At 47.4% G+C, this 19,104-nt stretch overlaps 9 protein-coding genes and 1 non-coding gene across 10 annotated transcripts; 4 read left to right on the top strand and 6 right to left on the bottom strand.

Annotated features, from left to right (window-relative positions):
- Positions 1-984: 984 nt before the first annotated feature.
- Positions 985-1,680, bottom strand: C8R40DRAFT_1072717 (uncharacterized protein; the record flags this gene model as incomplete). The annotated part of the gene is made up of 3 exons (XM_046226497.1): positions 985-1,058; positions 1,205-1,289; positions 1,354-1,680. 3 exons carry the CDS (start codon positions 1,678-1,680, stop codon positions 985-987), a joined length of 486 nt encoding a protein of 161 aa, XP_046082269.1.
- A 486-nt stretch (positions 1,681-2,166) lies between these two features.
- Positions 2,167-3,770, bottom strand: C8R40DRAFT_1072716 (Golgi phosphoprotein 3-domain-containing protein; the record flags this gene model as incomplete). The annotated part of the gene is made up of 4 exons (XM_046226496.1): positions 2,167-2,264; positions 2,328-2,465; positions 2,529-2,651; positions 2,702-3,770. 4 exons carry the CDS (start codon positions 3,768-3,770, stop codon positions 2,167-2,169), a joined length of 1,428 nt encoding a protein of 475 aa, XP_046082268.1.
- Positions 3,771-4,183: 413 nt separating this feature from the next.
- C8R40DRAFT_1123034 (uncharacterized protein) lies at positions 4,184-6,137 on the bottom strand. The gene is made up of 4 exons (XM_046228881.1): positions 5,560-6,137; positions 4,994-5,497; positions 4,526-4,937; positions 4,184-4,463 (listed from the first exon to the last, which is right to left on the bottom strand). Exons 1-3 carry the CDS (start codon positions 5,897-5,899, stop codon positions 4,654-4,656), a joined length of 1,128 nt encoding a protein of 375 aa, XP_046082267.1. The 5' UTR covers positions 5,900-6,137; the 3' UTR covers positions 4,184-4,463; positions 4,526-4,653.
- Positions 6,138-6,909: 772 nt separating this feature from the next.
- Positions 6,910-7,978, top strand: C8R40DRAFT_1123015 (uncharacterized protein). The gene is made up of 2 exons (XM_046228880.1): positions 6,910-7,721; positions 7,786-7,978. Exon 1 carries the CDS (start codon positions 6,925-6,927, stop codon positions 7,606-7,608), a length of 684 nt encoding a protein of 227 aa, XP_046082266.1. The 5' UTR covers positions 6,910-6,924; the 3' UTR covers positions 7,609-7,721; positions 7,786-7,978.
- Positions 7,979-9,090: 1,112 nt separating this feature from the next.
- Positions 9,091-9,962, bottom strand: C8R40DRAFT_1162779 (P-loop containing nucleoside triphosphate hydrolase protein; the record flags this gene model as incomplete). The annotated part of the gene is made up of 5 exons (XM_046230282.1): positions 9,091-9,182; positions 9,262-9,353; positions 9,407-9,591; positions 9,666-9,791; positions 9,912-9,962. 5 exons carry the CDS (start codon positions 9,960-9,962, stop codon positions 9,091-9,093), a joined length of 546 nt encoding a protein of 181 aa, XP_046082265.1.
- Positions 9,963-10,108: 146 nt separating this feature from the next.
- C8R40DRAFT_1174869 (uncharacterized protein) lies at positions 10,109-12,884 on the top strand (the record flags this gene model as incomplete). The annotated part of the gene is made up of 3 exons (XM_046232252.1): positions 10,109-10,455; positions 10,513-11,900; positions 11,959-12,884. 3 exons carry the CDS (start codon positions 10,109-10,111, stop codon positions 12,882-12,884), a joined length of 2,661 nt encoding a protein of 886 aa, XP_046082264.1.
- A 628-nt stretch (positions 12,885-13,512) lies between these two features.
- On the top strand, positions 13,513-14,477 carry C8R40DRAFT_1123004 (uncharacterized protein). The gene is made up of 3 exons (XM_046228879.1): positions 13,513-13,636; positions 13,714-13,776; positions 13,861-14,477. The coding sequence occupies exons 2-3, from the start codon at positions 13,714-13,716 to the stop codon at positions 14,332-14,334; spliced, it is 537 nt and encodes a 178-aa protein (XP_046082263.1). The 5' UTR covers positions 13,513-13,636; the 3' UTR covers positions 14,335-14,477.
- Positions 14,478-14,959: 482 nt separating this feature from the next.
- Positions 14,960-15,790, bottom strand: C8R40DRAFT_1267627 (uncharacterized protein; the record flags this gene model as incomplete). Its single annotated transcript, XM_046233968.1, has 1 exon — positions 14,960-15,790. A coding segment is annotated over one exon (831 nt), but the record flags the coding sequence as incomplete, so codon positions are not given.
- A 700-nt stretch (positions 15,791-16,490) lies between these two features.
- C8R40DRAFT_t210 lies at positions 16,491-16,583 on the top strand. Its single transcript has one exon. It is a non-coding gene; the product is annotated as a tRNA-Leu (tRNA).
- Positions 16,584-16,663: 80 nt separating this feature from the next.
- C8R40DRAFT_1055097 (uncharacterized protein) lies at positions 16,664-18,178 on the bottom strand (the record flags this gene model as incomplete). Its single annotated transcript, XM_046224979.1, has 2 exons — positions 16,664-17,925; positions 17,974-18,178. The coding sequence occupies 2 exons, from the start codon at positions 18,176-18,178 to the stop codon at positions 16,664-16,666; spliced, it is 1,467 nt and encodes a 488-aa protein (XP_046082261.1).
- Positions 18,179-19,104: the final 926 nt, after the last annotated feature.

Raw genomic sequence — 19,104 nt, 5'->3', positions numbered from 1 at the left:
CTAACAGATGGCGAACGATCCAACGCGAGCGATTTTTGGGTTGAACAGACGGGTGCATCGCCAAGAGATTCCTCTATGTATTGAGGTTTTTTATACGGGTAATTATCCCTAATCACAGCTAATTGACCTCATCAACACAACCACTGTAACGGTTGAACCATTACAACCACCCTTACTTTTATCACCACCATCAGACCTGTGCGATGAGACCTCTTGATTTTATCTTCCTTTCCCTGCATCGCGCACAGCAACAATTTTCTGACGCTTCCTTATGCTTCCCAGTCATCCTACCCAAATTCCTCAACTCAAACAGTCTTCAACAGCGGGTATTTTGAATACATGTTGAGATTTAATTAGTTATGCCGACGTATCGTAACTTACCTGCTTATGGCTGTTCAAATCGGAGGCGTTTGCAAGGAGGTAGGGTGCAGTTGAGAAGATTGAGGAGACATAGTAGTAGTACTGAATAAAACTGGTGAGGACAAGGCACGGCCCGTCTGTACCAGATATTCGGTCAAAATTCGGACTCCCGCGAATTTCGGTCATAAATGAGGGATCGGAGGTGAACACTTGTTTTGGTCAAATGCTTCAAAATCTAACCTCCTACCGGTACCAGTGTCAATAATTTAAGCACACTTGTACTCTACGCGATCGGAAGAGTATACTGCAAGAATATACGAAAAAAAATCGATCCTTTTTCCCTCAAACGACTGCTGGCCGGTCACTCACTCTCACGTTTCGGAATATTACAAAAAAAGGCTTCGCTTTGCTGGTTCAAAGCCTGTTCGATCTTTATTCCAAGTTCCGGATTCTTCGATTTCAACCTTCCCCCCTCCACCATACTCATTTCTAACCAGGTCTCGAACACGGCAAACACGATTGACAGTAGTGCCATCCTAACTAATCATGCTGGTGTCGCCGGCGTTCTGCCCCATATAGACATCTCACAACCTGGCTTTGGTGGATCTCAGTGTCCCGGACTCCTTATCCGCAAACAGAAACCCATGCCGCCGATAGTGCCATAGGCGGACTCTTTGAACGAAGGGTCAGGAGCGGGCCTATATTGGAGTATACATTTTCGCAAGTCGGAAGAGAGTCTTGGAACGCAAACTACGACACTGAAGCTAAGCTTCTTGCGGAGGAACTTATCCGGTGCCACATTCCCACTGGGCATCCCAACCCCGGGCTCAAAGACAAGACATACGATCCACCAAAAAGTACATTGGTTCACCAAGATTAATTGTGTTCTTCTGGAATATATAAGCCTTACGGATTGGGTGATTTTGAGGCTGGCAATCGAAATCGTCAATCAGGAGCGGGGGTCGATTGCAGCAATTTGAAATGAGAGAGTACATATTGATTCTCTTCTACTTCTTTCCAAGTTCTGTATGTATCCCGGACGAATCTGCTTTGTTTTGGGAAACTACCGTACTGCTGATCTTGAGAGAAATAAATGAAAGGATAATCCCTTGTCTTACTTCCTAGTACTAGATGCACTTCCTTTGCTGTCTCGAATTCACGCATGTCGTCTCGTACATGCCCAAGCCGCCTCCTTTTTCTCAACAAGGGAAATATCTCATTCACAATATCACTTATGTGTCCAAGACTCGGAGGAGAGGGTGTATAGGGGTGTATATTATTGGCACCGAGTTGGAAGATAACAGTCATTTGAAGAGACATTGTGTGAGGGGCATAGAGGGAGGGTGGAGGTACGAGATGATTACAGAAGTCGTTGATGGCGGATTAGAAGATTCTGGTTGGGAACGTTGAGGATGTTCGATATCTAGAAGGCGACGCAGGATCTAGCGGCGGGTGACGCCATATATGCCGAATAGTTAGAAAGCCAAGCCCAAAATAATCAGAGAGCACTCAGGAAGCTGAGAGAGAGAAAGGAAGATAAATAGATTGAAAAAAAGGTGAGAGAACTACCTAGTACCGCAACGTTACTATGTGGATTCATGCGTGGGAGGTGAAGACAAGAAAAGAGGGAGGGGGAAGGACAAGGAAAGAGGGGGGAAACGAAGAACGGAGAAAAAGAAGTAGATATGCTAAGGGAGAGCAAAGTTTGAGAAAGTAAAACGGTTTTGAAAAAAACACACATCGTAACTCCTCCAATATTAAGTTTATATTACTCCACCACCAATCGGAAAGCGGATTGATTCGCGATCACAATAACGAATCCAACCTCCCGAGGACCTCCAAAACGCCTGCGACGAGCTCGAGACAGAGGTCTTGGCCGTCGTCTGAGAGACCAGGAGGACGATCTGTGTTGGACGATTAGGGAGGTAAAAACTACTGCTAAAATCAATGCAAGGAGTCCAGCTCACCTTGTCCCTGTGCGATCCTCCCCATCTCTTTCCTCGCTTCCGCCACGAGTCCCAGAACGCTCTCGCGGCTCGGGTCGGAAGATGAGCCGGTTGCGATGCGGGATGAAGAAATGCGTTTCCTAGATGCGGGGGTGGAGCCTAAAGAGGGGTTGCAGACGTTAGACCGTAGATAAATATTTGGAACGAGGGAATCATAGGTACCACTGTCAGATCCTGTACCCCACGGCCAGACACTAAACTCTCCCAAAATCTCATCCGCACGTGCAAATGCACCTTCGCGTTCTTCGTATCCGAGGGGAAGAATTGATGGGTGTGATGAGGAACCTGGAGGAAACGGTTAGCGAAAGACTAGACTATTTTGTGAATACTCCCACCTATAGTCGCCCCACCCATTGCGCCATCCAATACACTAGCGGTGTAGGCCGCACAAACCAAACACACTGTTCTCAGTACTCTACACTGTACACCCTCTGGTAATAACGCGCCTTCCGGAACCGCTGTTGTACGTGCGGTCAAAACCTCGACCAGCCTCCTGATCAAAGACGCTTTAACACCTGCATCAGCAACGGGGTGCGTAGCCATATCAAATAATAGGAAATTGCGTTTCTCGGTACGTAAGACGCCTTTGTCGACAAGTCCTTTGGCGAGTCGTTCCCGGACTTGTTTGAGCTGGAAGCCAATTTTAAGGACGTTCCATGTTTCGCCGGAAAGGAGATCAACCCAGGTTGAGATACTGAGTTTTTCTCCAGTGCTTGAGCCTGAAGGTGATGTTGTGGTACTGGATGCTGTTGGACCGCTAGTCCATGAACTAGTTCCCCATAGACTCCCTCCACCAGAATGAGCTGTCCCACCGTTCGGTATGGCACCACCAATGGGAGGATCCTGTGTCGCTTTCATCATCCTCAACGTCTCATCCAGGATCGTCTCACCCGTCATCCGCTCATCAACAACCTCAACAATCATCTCGCTTAACTCTACCCTCCTCCTGCCTCCACCCACAACATCTTTAACGACCGCTATCCTCCTCCTCAATGCCAACTCGATCAATATACACCCTCTCAACGCATACGATATATTGTCGTTCCAAAAGGACAAGTATCCTTGTTTGTCTTTGAGTCCTAGAAGGAGGATTTCTTCCATAAGCGTTAACTTGGGAAGTGTCCCGCCAATTCTGAGAGCTTCAGGTGAAGCCGCTGCTGACGATGAATCTGGTGGTAAGTCTCGCACGTCCCAAGCGATTTTGGAACCGCCAGCAAAAGCAGAGCCTGCGTGCGTTCGTGAATTGTTTGTTACACCATTCGAAGAGGAAGAGCGAGAAAGAGGAGGTGAGTCAGGAGATGTAGAAGACGACGACGAGGTCGTTGTAGATATTAGGCCTGCCCCGCTACCACTTCCACCACCACTGTGTCCGGCTCCTCGTCGTCGTGATAATCCAGATGCCATATTTTGTGCTTTAGTTGTTCTTCGGTCTCGCCTCGTGAGTATCAATACTCGTACCGCAGCAATAAGCAGTGTTCCGCTTCCACAAGGCAAAAGGTGTTCCCTAGTTTTGGGCCTTTAAAGTCCTTTGCAGAAGCTTCGTAACGCGAGATAGTCACAACGCGTTAATTGAAGAGGCAAAGAACGTAGTCGATAGTCGATGCACAGTTGCACAGCTCAACTCTCCGGCACCTTTCTTCCCGGCCTTGCGTGTGCCGCAGCTATTATTCAGCGCTTATTTGACACAGCGAAATCTTTCTTGAGATCAAGTCTTCACCGGCACCTTGGACGTGTCTTTTGAACTTGTTTGAACGTATTACTTACCGTCTAGACCCTCAAGCTCAAGGCATAGCCGGTAAAAGTTTTTCGGAGAAAGCTGGCAGAGGCTGGGAGTATCAAGGTATCGCTCTACATAGATATAACTGTCATCACAACGCCAGTTCCAGGCAAGCACTTGGGCCCGTGTATTTCTGATCGGTGTAACCTCCTTGGCGAAAACGGCACGACCTTAAACGTTCTGTAGTACGCACTCTCGCCGCTCACTTCATTGCATTCACAGATACATATCAATCAAGACATGTGTATCCAGAACTATGTTCAAAGATTCAAGTGCCTTCGAATTCCACTAGGTTCCCCTCCCTAGTCTATTATACCAAGGTTACATTTTAATTTTATAAACAAGTTCAGCAAATATTATAACTAAAATTCTACACCAATAGTACCTCCAGAACCGGAGGAGACTATCTCATTCATTCAATCCGTCTATGTTCAGCAAAGCAAACAAGGACTCACTCAGACGCCCAGCGACTGAGAAACATTTCCGACGTGCATAGATTGCAATTCATCATTATGACTCCTGTCCAGCACCGTTCCTTGTCTGCGATTCTTGTTGAGCTGCCTTCAACCAGCTTCCAACACCCACTGCTATAGCCCCAACTGCTTGTACTGCCCCGCTCGCCAATAGCGCTCCTCCGGCACCCGCGCTTATCGCTGGTATTGACGGGATAGTGCCAGCAGTGATGAGGATCGCAGAAACGGTGCTCATAACCTTTGGGTGCTCGGTCGACAGAAAATCCAAGGCGTTGCATGCGTTTAAAAGCCATACCGGGGCGTGGGTAACTGTGGTCATTGCTGCATGAGGACATGTCACACTGAGGTCTACATTGTTTAGTCCAAAATACACTCACTTTCTTCGTTACCATGTCCAGGTATAATGACCGGAGAGGTCATAGACCGTGTCGTCGTCAATGTGCTGTCAGATGTGGCTTTCTGTGGGGTAGGACGTGGCATGGATACTACAGACGTAGTATCGTGTTTGGGTCCTTCGAATTCATCTTTGGAACCTCTCCTCACAGGCCATTGCAATGTCAATGTCGACCCAGCAGTGGCAGAGCGCTGCGGGCGTTTTCTTTGTGGTGGATTAGACTCCGAGGTGTCCTTGTCCGACTTTGCCTTCTTATCTAGGCTGTCGAACGTTGGTCTCCGAGTAATCCATAATGGTCCTCCTCCGCCTTTCTCCGGTGCTGCGTCGGCAGCTGTAGGAGGAAAATGCGCAGATGATTCCTCTGTAGGAGAGTCGCACTGCGATTCTGATGAATCGGACCTTTTGCTGCTATGATGTGGCATCCACCACAGACCAGACGGTTTTCCTTGTACCTTGATCGACTCGGTCTCGCTGGCGTCAACGTTCCCTATCGACATCGATGTTTAGAATGAAACGTGAAAAGCAAATATAGGAAAAGAAAACGCTCACAACCCATGTTCCGCATCGCAATTTTGAATTTTTCCCAATTCCAACGATAATTCCCGCCATGAACTTTCGCCATGACGGCTTTGAGCTCTTCTAACCTTCCTTTAGCCTTCTCTCCCATATAATGCTGCGCTACCTTGTGCCAATACTCCTTGGGTACGTTCCGTTCTATGCACCCCTCCTTGATCTTTTTCAACCACTCGTCAACAGGTATATCCTTTAATGCGTTCTTGGAAGTCTTGCCGTTGTCATTCGGTAAGTTTCCATAGAACATCGGGGCATCCTTCCAAGAAGCATAGATGGGTTCGAGGTCATAAGGCTTCAGTTTAAAGGCATCCAACATCGTGAAATGATTTTGCGCAACAAGATGGTGATAAGAGGCCTGGAATCAATGTGAGGGCTATCAGTCGTAATGAACAATGAAGCTTAATGAAGGGGAGGAGTCCCGAGGTGCTTGCAGGCCCTTATATACGAGTTCTGGTGTGTCGATCGCACGTATTTTGCAACTGAGATAGCACTAGTCAGCTGCAGAAACAAACTTGTGGCTGACTTCAATAAGCCTAGGCGACGAAGCCCGGACCCTGGATTTTTTCAAGGGAATGCCGGATGCACAAAGTTTCCTGCTGTTGATCGCGTTGAAACCTGTCGTTCAAATGGATGTTGCGGTGTGCGTGTTAGTAGTCTCTCACTCGTGGAGTGCGCATGCCACCCCTTTCGTCACTCCTGTGGGTATGTAGCTCCGACTGGCGATCTGTCGACTCTATCTGAAATTGGAAGCAACTCAATTACCACAAGAACAAATGCCCATGCTGCTTGCATGAGGCAAGGTTTATGGTACGAGTATTCTAGAAATCGACTAGTTCTTTTATCTCTCTGCCTGTATTGAATTCCGCGTCGTTAAGTCACATACTTCTATTTATCTGTCTTCTCATGATTATTAGACAAAACAATTTCAGTGTAAATACGTTCTGCTGAGATTTTCGAAGTCAAGAAACAATATTGAGCGCGATATGTAGTGTCAATATGCAGTTCAGATAGTATACAATTTTTCCACGATCGTCATATGTAACGTCTGCGTACCGGACACTACTGCAAGGCTATTTGAAGAATGCAAGACCGGAAACGGCACGAACCCCGCCTAATCACTGGTTTATTCTTATACTTATATTCGGTATATCTATCGTTATCTTTCTATGACACTATTTACGATACGCTTCACGCTATGTATAACCAGCATCGCACTCGCCAGTCGACACGATCTCTCACTTACTCCTGTTGAGGACGCGTCGTGGAAGTGAAGGACTCAGTGGCTTATTAGTCAGCAATAGCCCCTATATTATATATATTCGACCATCACCAACAACCACCATGCCCACGTTTGCATCTATTGCCGACTTGCTCGCCTCGCCATTTGAACTTGATTTTCCATGTCAATATGCATCGCTCGGGCGTATCCGAACCTCAGAAATATCTTTTCAGAGTGACGAGCACGAAACGGAATCTCGGACCATCTACTCAGTCTATCCATCCCTAATAGAGTGTGTTTTGCGTAACTTAGCATCACCCTACTCCAAATACAGGGATCTTCAAGCTCTCTATGTTCCAACGATCGGCGATTTCATAGACATTGACAAAGACACACTGACAAGATTGGAAGGGAAAGTCATCGAGGCCGCGCAGAGGCTACGGGCCAAACCGTTATCAATGTCCCTCACGATGAACGCATTACAGTTTGTATGGGCATTCGTGCCTGTCAAGCAGGATCCTTCACGCGTCCCTTCTTCCTCCTCTACATCATCACGTACCTCCTCAGAGTTCTGGGACCACTGCGAAGAGCCCACTATTTTTTTTTCACCCATCCTTGACATCTTATTGAGGAAATGCTCTTCTTGGGAAGAACGTTGCCATGTCCTTGCGCAGGGTATAATTGTCTGCTGCATAGAGCTCGGACGTTTGTTTCCCCGTTTTGTGTGTGGTTTTCATCTCTCAATTACAGGTTTCACAACTCCATTTCATCTAGATTTATGGGAACGACTCTCGGCGGATACCTGAAAGTCACAAGTTACAATGGAGCTCACGAGTGGATGGATGCATTGGAGAAGGTGGTGAATGGGTAGAGGAACAAATTACGGGTGGTACTCACTTCTCTATCCTCAATGGTATCGGTGTGTTTTATCAGAAGCAACATACTATTATCCCCTAATGCTAATTGTTTTCATAAATATACAGAATACACTGAACATTCGGCTTCGGTCCAACCCAATCAACCGCACGGCTTTCGCATATCTGGACAGACCTTGCGAAGTGGTCACAACAAAGAAGTCGTGATCGATGATGAGAGGGTATCAGAATTTCTGAGATATTTCCTCAAGGAAGACGAAAATGCCATGATTGCAATCCCTCTTCTTCCCAATTCTCGGTGGTCTGACTATTTGGATTATTCTGTGCCCCTGCATAGCAAAAGGTATAGGGAATTATACCCCCAAGCAGGTACAATTCTTGATCGAACACCACGTACTCCTCCATTTTCTCCTCAAAATCAGAGTCCTCCTCTATCTTTGTCGCAGACACTCCAAGAACTCTTACCAAATTCACCTTTTCCCAGAGATGATTTAGGATCTCCATTCTCGCTATCGTCGTCTAGACTTTCTCTTTCTACCCCAACAATGCCAGCAAGGTCTCAGAATGGAAGTGACAAAGGAATCACTGTGCCATTTCCTTCTAGTTATTATATGGTATGCGGGAGCAAAATTTCGTTTTTCGTCGTCTTCATGTAAACGTTAACTTTTTTTAAATAGGAAGGTATTCGAGTTGCACAAGCTGCACGAGCCGCACGGCTTAAACGCGAAGCTGAAGCTGAAGCATTGGTTCAATCCGCAAGTGATAAACAGGTAATCGGTGATGAGTAAAGGGCAAAGATGGGAGTAGCGTGAAGTTGGAAGTGGCTTTGAAAGATATCCCTCGGTTGAGGACAAACAACTAGGAAGGATGCAAAGGAGACGGAGGGAGTATGGACAGGAGTTGATCGGGAGGTAATAGTCCACAGATGACTTGGAATCCTCACATTTCCTCGCATAACTTACAAGGTTATCCTTATACTGTAATCCTTTTGCACTACAAGCTTGATTGATACTACTACCGGTCTTAGCTTTCTTCTTCTATTTCTAAAACTGGCCAAACCAATTTTAGGGGAGGCACCTAGCAATCCAATAGATCTAGTATTCGCAAAACACATCCACATCCATGTCATCCTCCGAGGAGGTATATAAGTATCTAAAATACTTTTTGTGTCCGGGTATTCTTGTAATAAATATTAAGTATGGAATCGAGTAGCAATGCCTAGCAAATGGGAACGGAATTTTGTCAGACCACTGTGGGACTGGGACCGCCTGAGCTTTGCCATAGAAGTTGGAAAGATAGAAATAAGCGGAACAATGAGCTTCTTCGTTTGGGATTGGAGTCCGGACGCGTGCATTTTGGACTGGTGCGAGAACCCCAGCTCTTTTCGGGACGTTATTGAAGTCGAAAACTGCGTTATTGTAATAAGCATCGATTGGCTGGAGGTACGGTTTGATTGCTAGGCAGACGTCGCTCGATCTCTTGGACGCAGAGCTGAAATACACGGCCTATGTAGACAAAAGGGAAGAAAACAATGGTTCTGATGAGGGATCGCGGAAAAAGAGAAGAGCTACGTAAGTATCTCACCGACATTGATATCGTCTTTTGCACTAGTTTCAACGCATGCAGCATTATTTACTTCAGCGACCTTCTCGAGCTCCGATGTTTGCACTTGGCGACTGATTTTGCCCAGGTAAGATTGAGTAGCGGAACAACAAAAGAGGGACCACACCTTGAGTGAAGGTCCGATTTTGCACCGACAATTACACACGGAATATCCATTACCCCACAGTAGTCGATGATTTTATCACGCAAGATTTGTACCATTTCAAAGCTATCCCTTGAGGCAATGGAATATACGAGCACGTAGCCGTGGATGCCAATAGCATACTGCGCTTTGAGTGGTGAAAATTCATCCTGGAAAAATACAGTAAGGTCTCGTCCGCGGACGATTCATCCGAGTGCAAGAAGAGTAAGTAATAGATTCATACCTGACCAGCGGTATCAAAGATTTCAAGAACATATTCATAACCTTTGTGTGCAATGCTTTTGACATATGCGCGCTCAATGGTTGGGTAATAAGAGTCGATGAATTGTTTTTCCACGAATTGCTTGACCTAGGCTTTTCTCCATAAATGAACAGTCTTTTGGGGAAACAGTGTGTATGCACCAGTGACGATTTGCCTAAAGACGATTTGCTCTATGACCGAGAAAGACCAAAATTCTAGCTCACCCACAGACCGAGCTCCTAGAACTGCAATTTTACGTCGTTTGATTTCGACAGGCATGTTGGGATCAAGAAAAAGTTATCGATCATCAACCGGCCCGGAGGAAGCATAGCTTTGTGAACACTGAAACTAGGGTTTCGCATCTCCAAACAGAATCTCCAACAGCGCAGGCCTGCGCAGAATTTACCCACCGCATTCATCGTTATATGCCCAATAGACCCCATAAATATCAATTCATCAACTCGTCTGTACCCAAAAGCACCTCGTCTTCCCTCAAATCCTCAACACAACATGGACTGCTCTGCTCTATTCCTGCTGAAACCCTCGCTCATATCACTGCTTACCTTGACCCACCTTCCTTGTTTGCCCTTTCGCAAGTCAACAGAGCCTTATATGGGCACATAGGAGAAGATCACACTTGGCACAGAGCTTTTCTCCTCAATTTTTTAGGCATGCTGCCCGAGAGTGATATCCACAGCAAAAAAGCTCTTGTCCTCCGAAGGATCGAGTCTTCATGGAGAAAAGAATACGTCTCTCGCTTCAATCTTATTAGGTATCTGTTTTTTTCGCGCTCAATTGCAATCTTCTCATTACCAACCTTAACCTCCAGACGCTGGGAACGTTCTCGAAATACGACCATCGCCCACGTTCCAGTGTACTCTTCAATATCGAGGATGCATCTCATGCCATTATACTCTCTTATCAGCTCATCTGTTCAGTATGGGATCGTTTCTCGTTCGATTCCTTTGACCGGGAAAGTTATCAAAGGATTCCTCTCTCCGTCTCTTTCCGGAAACGGCCTCGGTATTGGGAATCCCAACACTGAATTCGCCCCAAACGTCACAGCGTGTGCGCTAAGTTCGGACGGTGGTACCGCCAAAATCGTTTGGGGATTCAGGAATGGCGCGATTGCAGTGATGACAGCTGCGAAGACGATGGAAACGGGAACTAGATCCGCTGGTCGTCTAACTCGATGCAAAGTTGAGGAAGAGCATGAGGCGGAAGTGAATCAGGTTGAGTGGGATGAAACTGGTTGCTACATCGTGTCAGCAGCTAGAGATGGACGAATCAAGGTCTGGGACGCGAAGGAGATCCGATGCTTATGGACATCGCAATACTTTTTACCGAATATCTGTGTCTCTGTTGTTCTTCTTGCTAACCCTGAAGGCTACATGGTCGTTTCAACCATGGACAGCGGCGAAATATGGGTTTGGTTACGAATAACCCTGACAGCGGAGAATGTTCTTCCTTCTCCCGTTACGTCCGGGTCACCCAACATCAGAATCCCTTACCCTATCCAGGATAATGATACAACTCGTGCTCCTTCGTCGCTTTACGTCGACAACATTGGCTCTCCCTCTGGTGTCTATGTATTCGTGACGTATCAGTCTAGGCAGGATTTCTGGGGCATATACCTCGAATACACGAGCTCTTCATACAAAGTTTCAAAATATTTCTCTGACGAAGCTTCCGGCGCAGTCACTGCGCTTTTCCCTTGCTTTTGTGGTGAAAATTCCCCGGACGAACGCGGTTTCGTCATTGCAGGCCATCAAATGGGCTGGATAACCGTCTACCCTCAAATTGAAGTGTCCGTGTCACGCAACGTTAATATTGTTCCATTGATTACCCCCACACAGAAATTTGAAGCACACCCCGACGGTTCTGCAGTAACTGCATTAGCTTGGAACGGTCGTATCCTTGTAACAGGTTCGGACTTTGGAGACACGTCCATATTCGACGCTTGCTCTTTTAGACGCCTCCGTGTGCTCAATTCTCCTCTGTCTCCCACAAGAATTCGAAATATTGGGCTTGGTTCTCAGGGTGAAGCTTTCTCCGGAGGTGTCAACCAGATCCTACTTGGCGAAGAGAGTGATTTTCTGGTCGCTAGCGTTGGTGACCACGCTTTGGCGTTCAAGGCCGATGCCTTGCCCAAGTATGGGAAGAGGCAATCTGGTAAGGCTGCTGGCAAGAAGCCAATTAGAACGGTCAAAGGATACGGTAAATGTCATTTCTAGCTACTTCTAGTTGATCAAGACGCTTAACTATTCGCCAACAGAGAGGATCCTCTTCGATCAGTTAATAACCGAATCGTTACAAGAACACGGACAGAAGAGCCAACATCTTCGCAAGGTCTATGCGAGAGAACGCGAACATCAAGCGAACCTCGATCGTCTGGGGTTGGATGAAGTTGAAGCCTTGGAGTATGCGCTCATGCTTAGTCGAGATGAAGCTGTGGAACGAGCTCGAGTGGACAAGGGTCCTAGCCAGCATCATATACGTGATAGTCCTTATCACGTCATGAATGATGGTGTGTTCGAAGGGGAGTTTGACGACTTCACAACAGAATTGCCCACCTCCAGTCAAATCTCAACCTCGGCTACGCAATCTGTGCCCGTACTCTCTGGAAAGTTATTGTCGACCTCTGTGCGCTCGACTGGAACGATGCAGACTCCTAAATCAAAGTCAATGCCCATCGAGAAATCTCCGCACCCGACATCACCATCGTCTTCCAATCGAAAAATTCAAGTTCACCCTCCTGCACGCAGAAAGCCTCGAAAAGCAGACTTTAGAGATGAAACAATTCCGTCTTCTGTTGCATCATCGATTTCCAGTTCGGCTAACAGCACTGATAGTGTCAGTGAATCTGCCATTGACGGGGGTGCGTTCCCAAGTATCAGTCCCGCCCGCTCAACAAATAGCGCTCTATCACCACCCAGGATGTCTCTTTTGTCCTCTACGTCGGCCGGGGGGTCAATGGCACATGGTGCATGGGCGAAACCTCTTGTGTCTAATAGCAGTGCAAGCCCTTGGAGCGGTAGTTTACCCGCCGCCTCTTCGCCCATGGTTCAAACTGCAGCACCTTCCTCTGTTCCCTCTGTTCATGGCCAAGGAGTAGATGAAGACATAGATGATGATATAAAGTTGGCAATTCGGTTGAGTCTAGAGAGTGCAGAAGATGAAGCACGGCGTCGAGGGGCGTAGATAAACTATGATACATGCAATATATATGCTCAACACGGTAGAAACATACCACCTTAGAATAAGTAGATACCCGTATGTATGTCAGCCTTTTCAATTTCTTTATCAGAGTAACATTCGTAACAACTCCAACTTGAACTACGTACATATCCTGTGTGAACCGACTTTGACCCAGCGTTTACAACGACCTTCACTACTAGTGACCAAAATTTACCATCTTAACCTTCACTGCCAGCGTTGAACGTCGAACATCGAACAGCTTTCGCATAGGAGATTTGAAACGCCCAGAATCAATGTCGGCTCAACCAGGCTCAACCACTTGCGGCGGAGTTCCGAGGGGTTCCGGAGGAATCGCAGCCTTCTGGCAACGTACTGGCAGCTGTCTACAAACCGGTAATTCTTGGTCCTACCAAGTGCACTCGAACTAAGCACAAACATGAGTTCGAACTTGACCTGCCGGTGGATTCCTGCTTTCGTTTTCAAGAAATTGGAAGGATACGAATCGGTGGCTCTTATTCTTAGTCTCCGTCGGAAGCGTCAAGCGGTGCAAGAGGATGAATGGTACAGGTCAAGGAGGGTCAAGGTGCTAGTAGGTCAAGATCTGCCAAGATGTCCACATCTATACATAGAGGAAATGCTATAAAACGAGGGCTGGTAAGTACATAAACCTTTACTGCTGGTCCGTCGCCCCTCCGAAAAACTTCTTTGCTGGCCAAAGAGATCCTTCTGCCTGGCATCCCGACTATCATCCACCCGTTCGTGACATAATTCATTTCGTGTGCTTTATCCACGTCCTTTCCACATATTCACATTCGTCTTGACGTCTTTGAAGATGCACTTCACTTGCTATATTATGCTTGGCCTAGTCTCCGCGGCATATGCGGTGCCTCTGTCTGTGAGTTGTCACTCCCTACTTTGGCAGCGATGCTGCTTTCTCTTTGTAGCAAACAATGCTGATGATCCGGCTAATTTTTACTAGACTGTCTATAACAACATGGAAGGGGCTTCCGACAAGAGCACACTGTCATTCCAGGCGCGAGGGTCGCTGCCATATGGAAAACTCATTTCAAGGACAGAAGAGACCGAACCAATATTAGCCAAACAGGCGTCACATACTACATCCTTGAATTCCGATAAGAACGACGATCATGAGCCCATAGACGCAAATAACCCCAGGCCCGAAGTTTCGGAAGCCAAACACCTTACTTTGGGCTTTGTAGGGGAGAGCAGCCCCGAAACACAGAAAAATGGAATGTCACCCGAGGCCGCAGGTCCATCGCAAACCAAGGGCTCGCGCTTCGGATTGAGAACGAAACTCAAGACTTGGAGATCGAAATTGACAGATAGAATAGCCACGTCTAGCTTAACGCGACCGGAGGACAGGTCGGAGTTCATCCTACAGGATGTCGGGAAAGATCCTATCTCAGAAGGAAAAGGAGGGACTAGTCACTGAACGAATTGATGATTGTAAGTAGTTGTAAGTAGGAGATGATGCTTTCTCATGGTGGATAGGATAGGATATAAATTATACTGGCGAGGTCCGTTGCTCGAACAACCAGTTTACCATACTACTGTACATTTACATATGCGTCTATGTCTCCTGTACAGCTATGGAACACACACTCTTATTATGGGGGTTGTAATGTATGCTTGAAGTCATCCTGCCCTCCCTTGGCATTGACGATACACCCTTTCCCAATTCAGTAGTGCATGCTGAATTATGTTGCATAGACAATTTCTGTGGCATAAAATATTTCCAATACCTTGCAGTCGAGCACGTAGACCATCATTATCTGCCAAAGCTGCTTCAAGCTTGGTGGAGACGTCATCGAGCTTGGCCCACAGCTTCCTATTCTCCTCCCGAAGAGTGTCGTTGTGTGAGTTGATGGTGGTGGTGACCTTTTTGAAGGCGTCAGCTATCGACGTTTTTCGGTCCACCCTCACCTCTTCGCGTAGATCCGAAAGCCCTTTGGATATGAGAGATCCTATTCTCGTAAACTCCTTTGTGGCGTATGTGCATACCTCCATGACATCCTTTGGCTGGGGGAGAGTTTTCGAAAACCTTCATAAACCTCTACTTTGTCCTTAAGCGTACGAAATTCCTTGTCCAAGGTCCGCTTCCAATCTACACCGTCCTTTAGCAAATGGTTGTTGCCTTCAAGTGCCTTGATACGCGTCCTAATATCACGTAGGAGAGACGCTGCAGGCACTTTCGGGGAACCTGATCCGTCAGAGATGACAGATTCGTCTACGTGGGCACCCAGTCCAGACACTTCCAGTGCATCTACACGCACTCTCAGCTCCCCGATTTCACCCCGAACCCTTTCTTCGTTCTTGCGTTGTATTTCTACCAGCTCTAATTGATGACCTCCCAGAGCAAGCGTGTTGCGGTTCAGAGCAGACGCCACGACAGCCGTCGACCTCTTCTTCCCCAGTATTTGAACCTTCAATGCGTCAGCAATGGCAGCCTGATCATCCGGAAGACATTCTGACGAGGGTGGTGAGGGGTCGTCGTCGTCGGAAAGGATGGACAAGGATGAGTTGTCGTTGGTCTGCAAGCGAGTGGAGGATCGGCGGTTTGGCATGGGCTTCTTCTGAGGAGAGGTCACTTTCTCCTTTTCGATTGCCTTCTCTTTCCCTTTGAACTTCTCGGCCGTCGCATTTGCTTTAACCTTGTCTTTTGGTTTACTTTTCTCGGTGCTACCCTGTAAACTGTCCTTATCGCTTTGGTCATGTCCCTCGGGCTCCTCCGATGCGGTTTGGTGAGGAGATTTTGCCCGCGAATGGTCATTCGATGTACGATCTCCCAACGTCCAAGAGTTTGGGGATGATTGGTGTTCTGGTGAGGTTGCAGAGTTTTCAGAGTGACTGTTTTGCCTGAGCTCGGCTTCGCCCGTGGATGCAGACATATTAACAAAATCAAGAGAGAGTTCGGATTATAAACGGGGTGTTAAGTTTCGAGGATGCGTTTGCAAAAGCGAGCACGTAGTTCGGTAGCAAGTAGAGTTTGTTTTGGTTTCGAATCCCACGCCGTAACAAGATTCAGTCTGGCACCCGAATTGCCTTGCAATTTTACGTTCGAGCTCCAGCACGTACACTCCGTGTACAGTTTCTTGAGCACTACTTTGTTTTGTTAAAAATCCAGATCCAAGTCCTTCGAGGACACTGTTGAGGGGGCAAGAATCCAAGCCCTCCCGGGCACCCAGATGATTTTTCGCGAGTAACCAAGCTCTTATGAGCACAAAAGTCCAAGCTCTTCCTGAGCACACAGTCCAAGCTCTTTGTGAGCACTATGATCCCTTCCTGTATGTCCAGTCACCAAGCTCTCCAAGCACTCAGTCACGCAAGTCGAGTCCTACTATTCAAGTCCAGGCTATGAGGCGCAGAATCCACCAAATCCGGGGGTGATCGCTAATCACTCGTTGTCGAAGCGTACTATTTTGCCGGTTGTTGTTGTTATTGACAAGGATGGTTTTACTCTAACACCAGTATCGAAACCCGATATCTCTGTGCACCAGTAGATGTTCTACCGTGAGAGAATCAAAGGATGATGATGGTTACAGAAAGAGTGGGGGGGAATCATTGATACGTGTACAGCTATTCATGTCTGGCGACATGGCCGAGTGGTCTAAGGCGCTAGAATCAGGTTGCTTGCCTTGTATCTAGTCATTCGTGGCGTGGGTTCGAATCCCACTGTCGTCACTGATTGATTTTTCTGCGCGATTCTGCATATTTTTGACCCCATCCGTGTATATACGATATATGTAGGTAGTAACTAAAGACTAATCTAACCACACAGCATGACTGCCTCCACGCATTAGCCTCTCCTCGTCACTTCCTTGCTCCACAACCTGTTCAGTAACCCCTGCTTCCTCATCCACAATTTCAGCTTTGCCATCCCGTTTTCCCGCCGATGGCCAACTCACAACCTCCCGAATACCACCGCTTGACCAACTATCCCATTCAAGCACGCGGACGCCACCGACCGGGTTACTCCTTTTGACTGGTTGGCTCAATATAGAAGGTCCATCGCGTACTTCGCCGGCAGCATAGTCCGAGTCGTCAGTGAGCAGGATCCACACAGGGGATCCTACACGAGATTCTAAGTAGGGGACATTGAGTGACGAAGAAGATTTCGGATACAAATCTATGGCATGAGCCTTGCCTCCAGAAGTTGGCGTTTCGTATCGTTCGACTCCTTCCTCTTCGCTAAAAGACTTGCCAGATGAGTTGAAGGGAGCGAACATCCCATCCTGATCCAACTTGAACACACTGACCCATCCTCGGTCATCTTCCGTCGAACCGCGTGTCGTAGCCCATATCTCTGTCGGCCACTGCCCTGCTCCAACGCTTGGTCCAAGCATCAGTGTGTCTCCTCTGAATCGATGGATAGTCTGAATCGATGCGGATGGATATGAGAGGTTGGGGGGAAGAAGCGAACGGGTACCGAGATACTTGAGAGGGTTGTTTGACCATTCGGTGCTCGAATCAGATCTGCCCGTTGCACGGAAAGAATAAACGTCGAGGAGGTTATTATGCTCCGTGACGCAATACAATATCTTACCATTAGGATGAACCTTGACATGTCTCGGACCATCCTCGACTCCAGAACGCGGAGACGGTGAGGAATAGACGTGGGTCAAAAATCCCGAATCAGGATCATGCGTGTAGACTTCGATCGAGTTGGTCCCAAGTACTGGCACGAAGGCCAATCGAGTATTTGTGCCAGGAAGATGAGCAAACTCGATCGCGTGTGAGCCGTACCTCAACGCCTTTCGAGACTTATCCGTATCTGCTAATTTGTCGGGAGGAACAAAGAGGACTTCTTGAACTTTTTCCATGAATGAACCACTTTGAGGCGAGAGGAGGTGAACTTCGCCTGTAGGTCCACCCATAGAGTATAGATGCGTATATGGATGGGGGAGAGAAATATAAGAAGACACAGCAGTGATTGGGACATTATCGAGGTGATTGAGGTGCCAATCTGATGTAATTTCCCAGCTAGACAGTATTGGAGGAGCAGCCCAGCTTGTTGTATACGCAGCTAAACCGACTACTGTTGCATTCAAGTTCGTCTCTGAACTTTGTGAACTTTTAATCTTGTCCCGATTAGTACCAATATATTGGTGAGGTCCGAAGCCGGGAACCTGATGTAACAGTGACAATGTCCTTGCAGCGGGTGAGAACGCGAGTAGGAAGAGTGAAAGGGAGCGGAAGGAACCGGAAAGTACATGGAGAGTTTCGGGAGGTGAGCTGATGTTCAGGGAAGGGCTTAAGACCTGTTGAACAGGCTGCATCATGTCAATATTCATACCGGAAGCTTGAAAAGGGTAGTCTTGGCGACTTGTAGCAGCGCCTTGCTGAAAACTAATTGCTTGAGAAAGAAATATGTAGAAGGCATCGAATGGAGGAGGCGTCGGATTGGATCTCCGTGTTTTCCCCGCGTTGCTTCGTCAGCATACCGCCGGCGCCTAACTGACTTGTCTAAGGCGCTTACATTCCGACATCTCCTGTAAGACCTTCCATGCACAAATTTCACCAAAAGCATTGATTCAAGTGCCCACCTCATTCGAGGAAAATCTGTCAGTATAACATATCTAATTGCTCATGGGTAGTTGCATAGTAGAGGGGCATATTATGGTATCTTAATTAGGGTGAGCTATTGGCTCTCAATATCTCAATTCTGATCGCAAACCAAGTCTAAAATCCGTCAACTCGACTCTCTTTGGTTTCTCTCCACTCCAAGGTTTCTTCTCCCTTTCAGTATTCCGCCACTTTCTTTCTCCTGCTCAAGCTTCGTCGAGTAACATTCTCGTTTGTGAACATTGAGGCAATCAATCCTTGCTTTTGAGAAAGCCTTGTTGCAATAAGGACACCGCTCCTGGGGAGGTAAATGTCTGTCGTAATGCCTACAAAGGCTTCGGTCCCCGGTGAAGTATGGCTTGCATCTCGAAGGTTGGTTTCCATGCCATCGACATTGTAGATGGATCCTCGCCTTGATCAGCTTTTCGTCAGCAGAAAACTGTAGCACGCGCGCGTCGATCTGCGCTTCGACGTGGTCTTGAAGGTGCTTTGAGCGATCCGAGCCATCGGCGCTGAACAAATATCCGCAATATCTTCCGTCTTCGTGGATGATGTGACAAATCTCGGATCCAGCAGTGTCAGAGTCCGTAGATACCTCGTTCTGGGATCGATTCCGTCCACTGCGTCTGGATCGCTTGCC

This window comes from Lentinula edodes (genome assembly GCF_021015755.1).
Source record: "Lentinula edodes strain Le(Bin) 0899 ss11 chromosome Unknown C8R40scaffold_39, whole genome shotgun sequence".
Classification (NCBI taxonomy): Eukaryota; Fungi; Basidiomycota; class Agaricomycetes; order Agaricales; family Omphalotaceae; genus Lentinula; species Lentinula edodes.
This window is presented reverse-complemented; position numbering and strand designations above follow the sequence as displayed.

Coding starts and splice junctions, on each gene's coding strand:
- C8R40DRAFT_1123034 (XM_046228881.1), bottom strand. CDS start 5,899: ATGTTGGATGCCTTTAAACTGAAGCCTTATGACCTCGAACCCATCTAT. Junction 5,498..5,559: donor TGCGATGCGGAACATGGGTT/GTGAGCGTTTTC, acceptor CGATGTCGATAG/GGAACGTTGACGCCAGCGAG. Junction 4,938..4,993: donor TGGACATGGTAACGAAGAAA/GTGAGTGTATTT, acceptor GTCCTCATGCAG/CAATGACCACAGTTACCCAC.
- C8R40DRAFT_1123015 (XM_046228880.1), top strand. CDS start 6,925: ATGCCCACGTTTGCATCTATTGCCGACTTGCTCGCCTCGCCATTTGAA.
- C8R40DRAFT_1123004 (XM_046228879.1), top strand. CDS start 13,714: ATGCACTTCACTTGCTATATTATGCTTGGCCTAGTCTCCGCGGCATAT. Junction 13,777..13,860: donor CATATGCGGTGCCTCTGTCT/GTGAGTTGTCAC, acceptor AATTTTTACTAG/ACTGTCTATAACAACATGGA.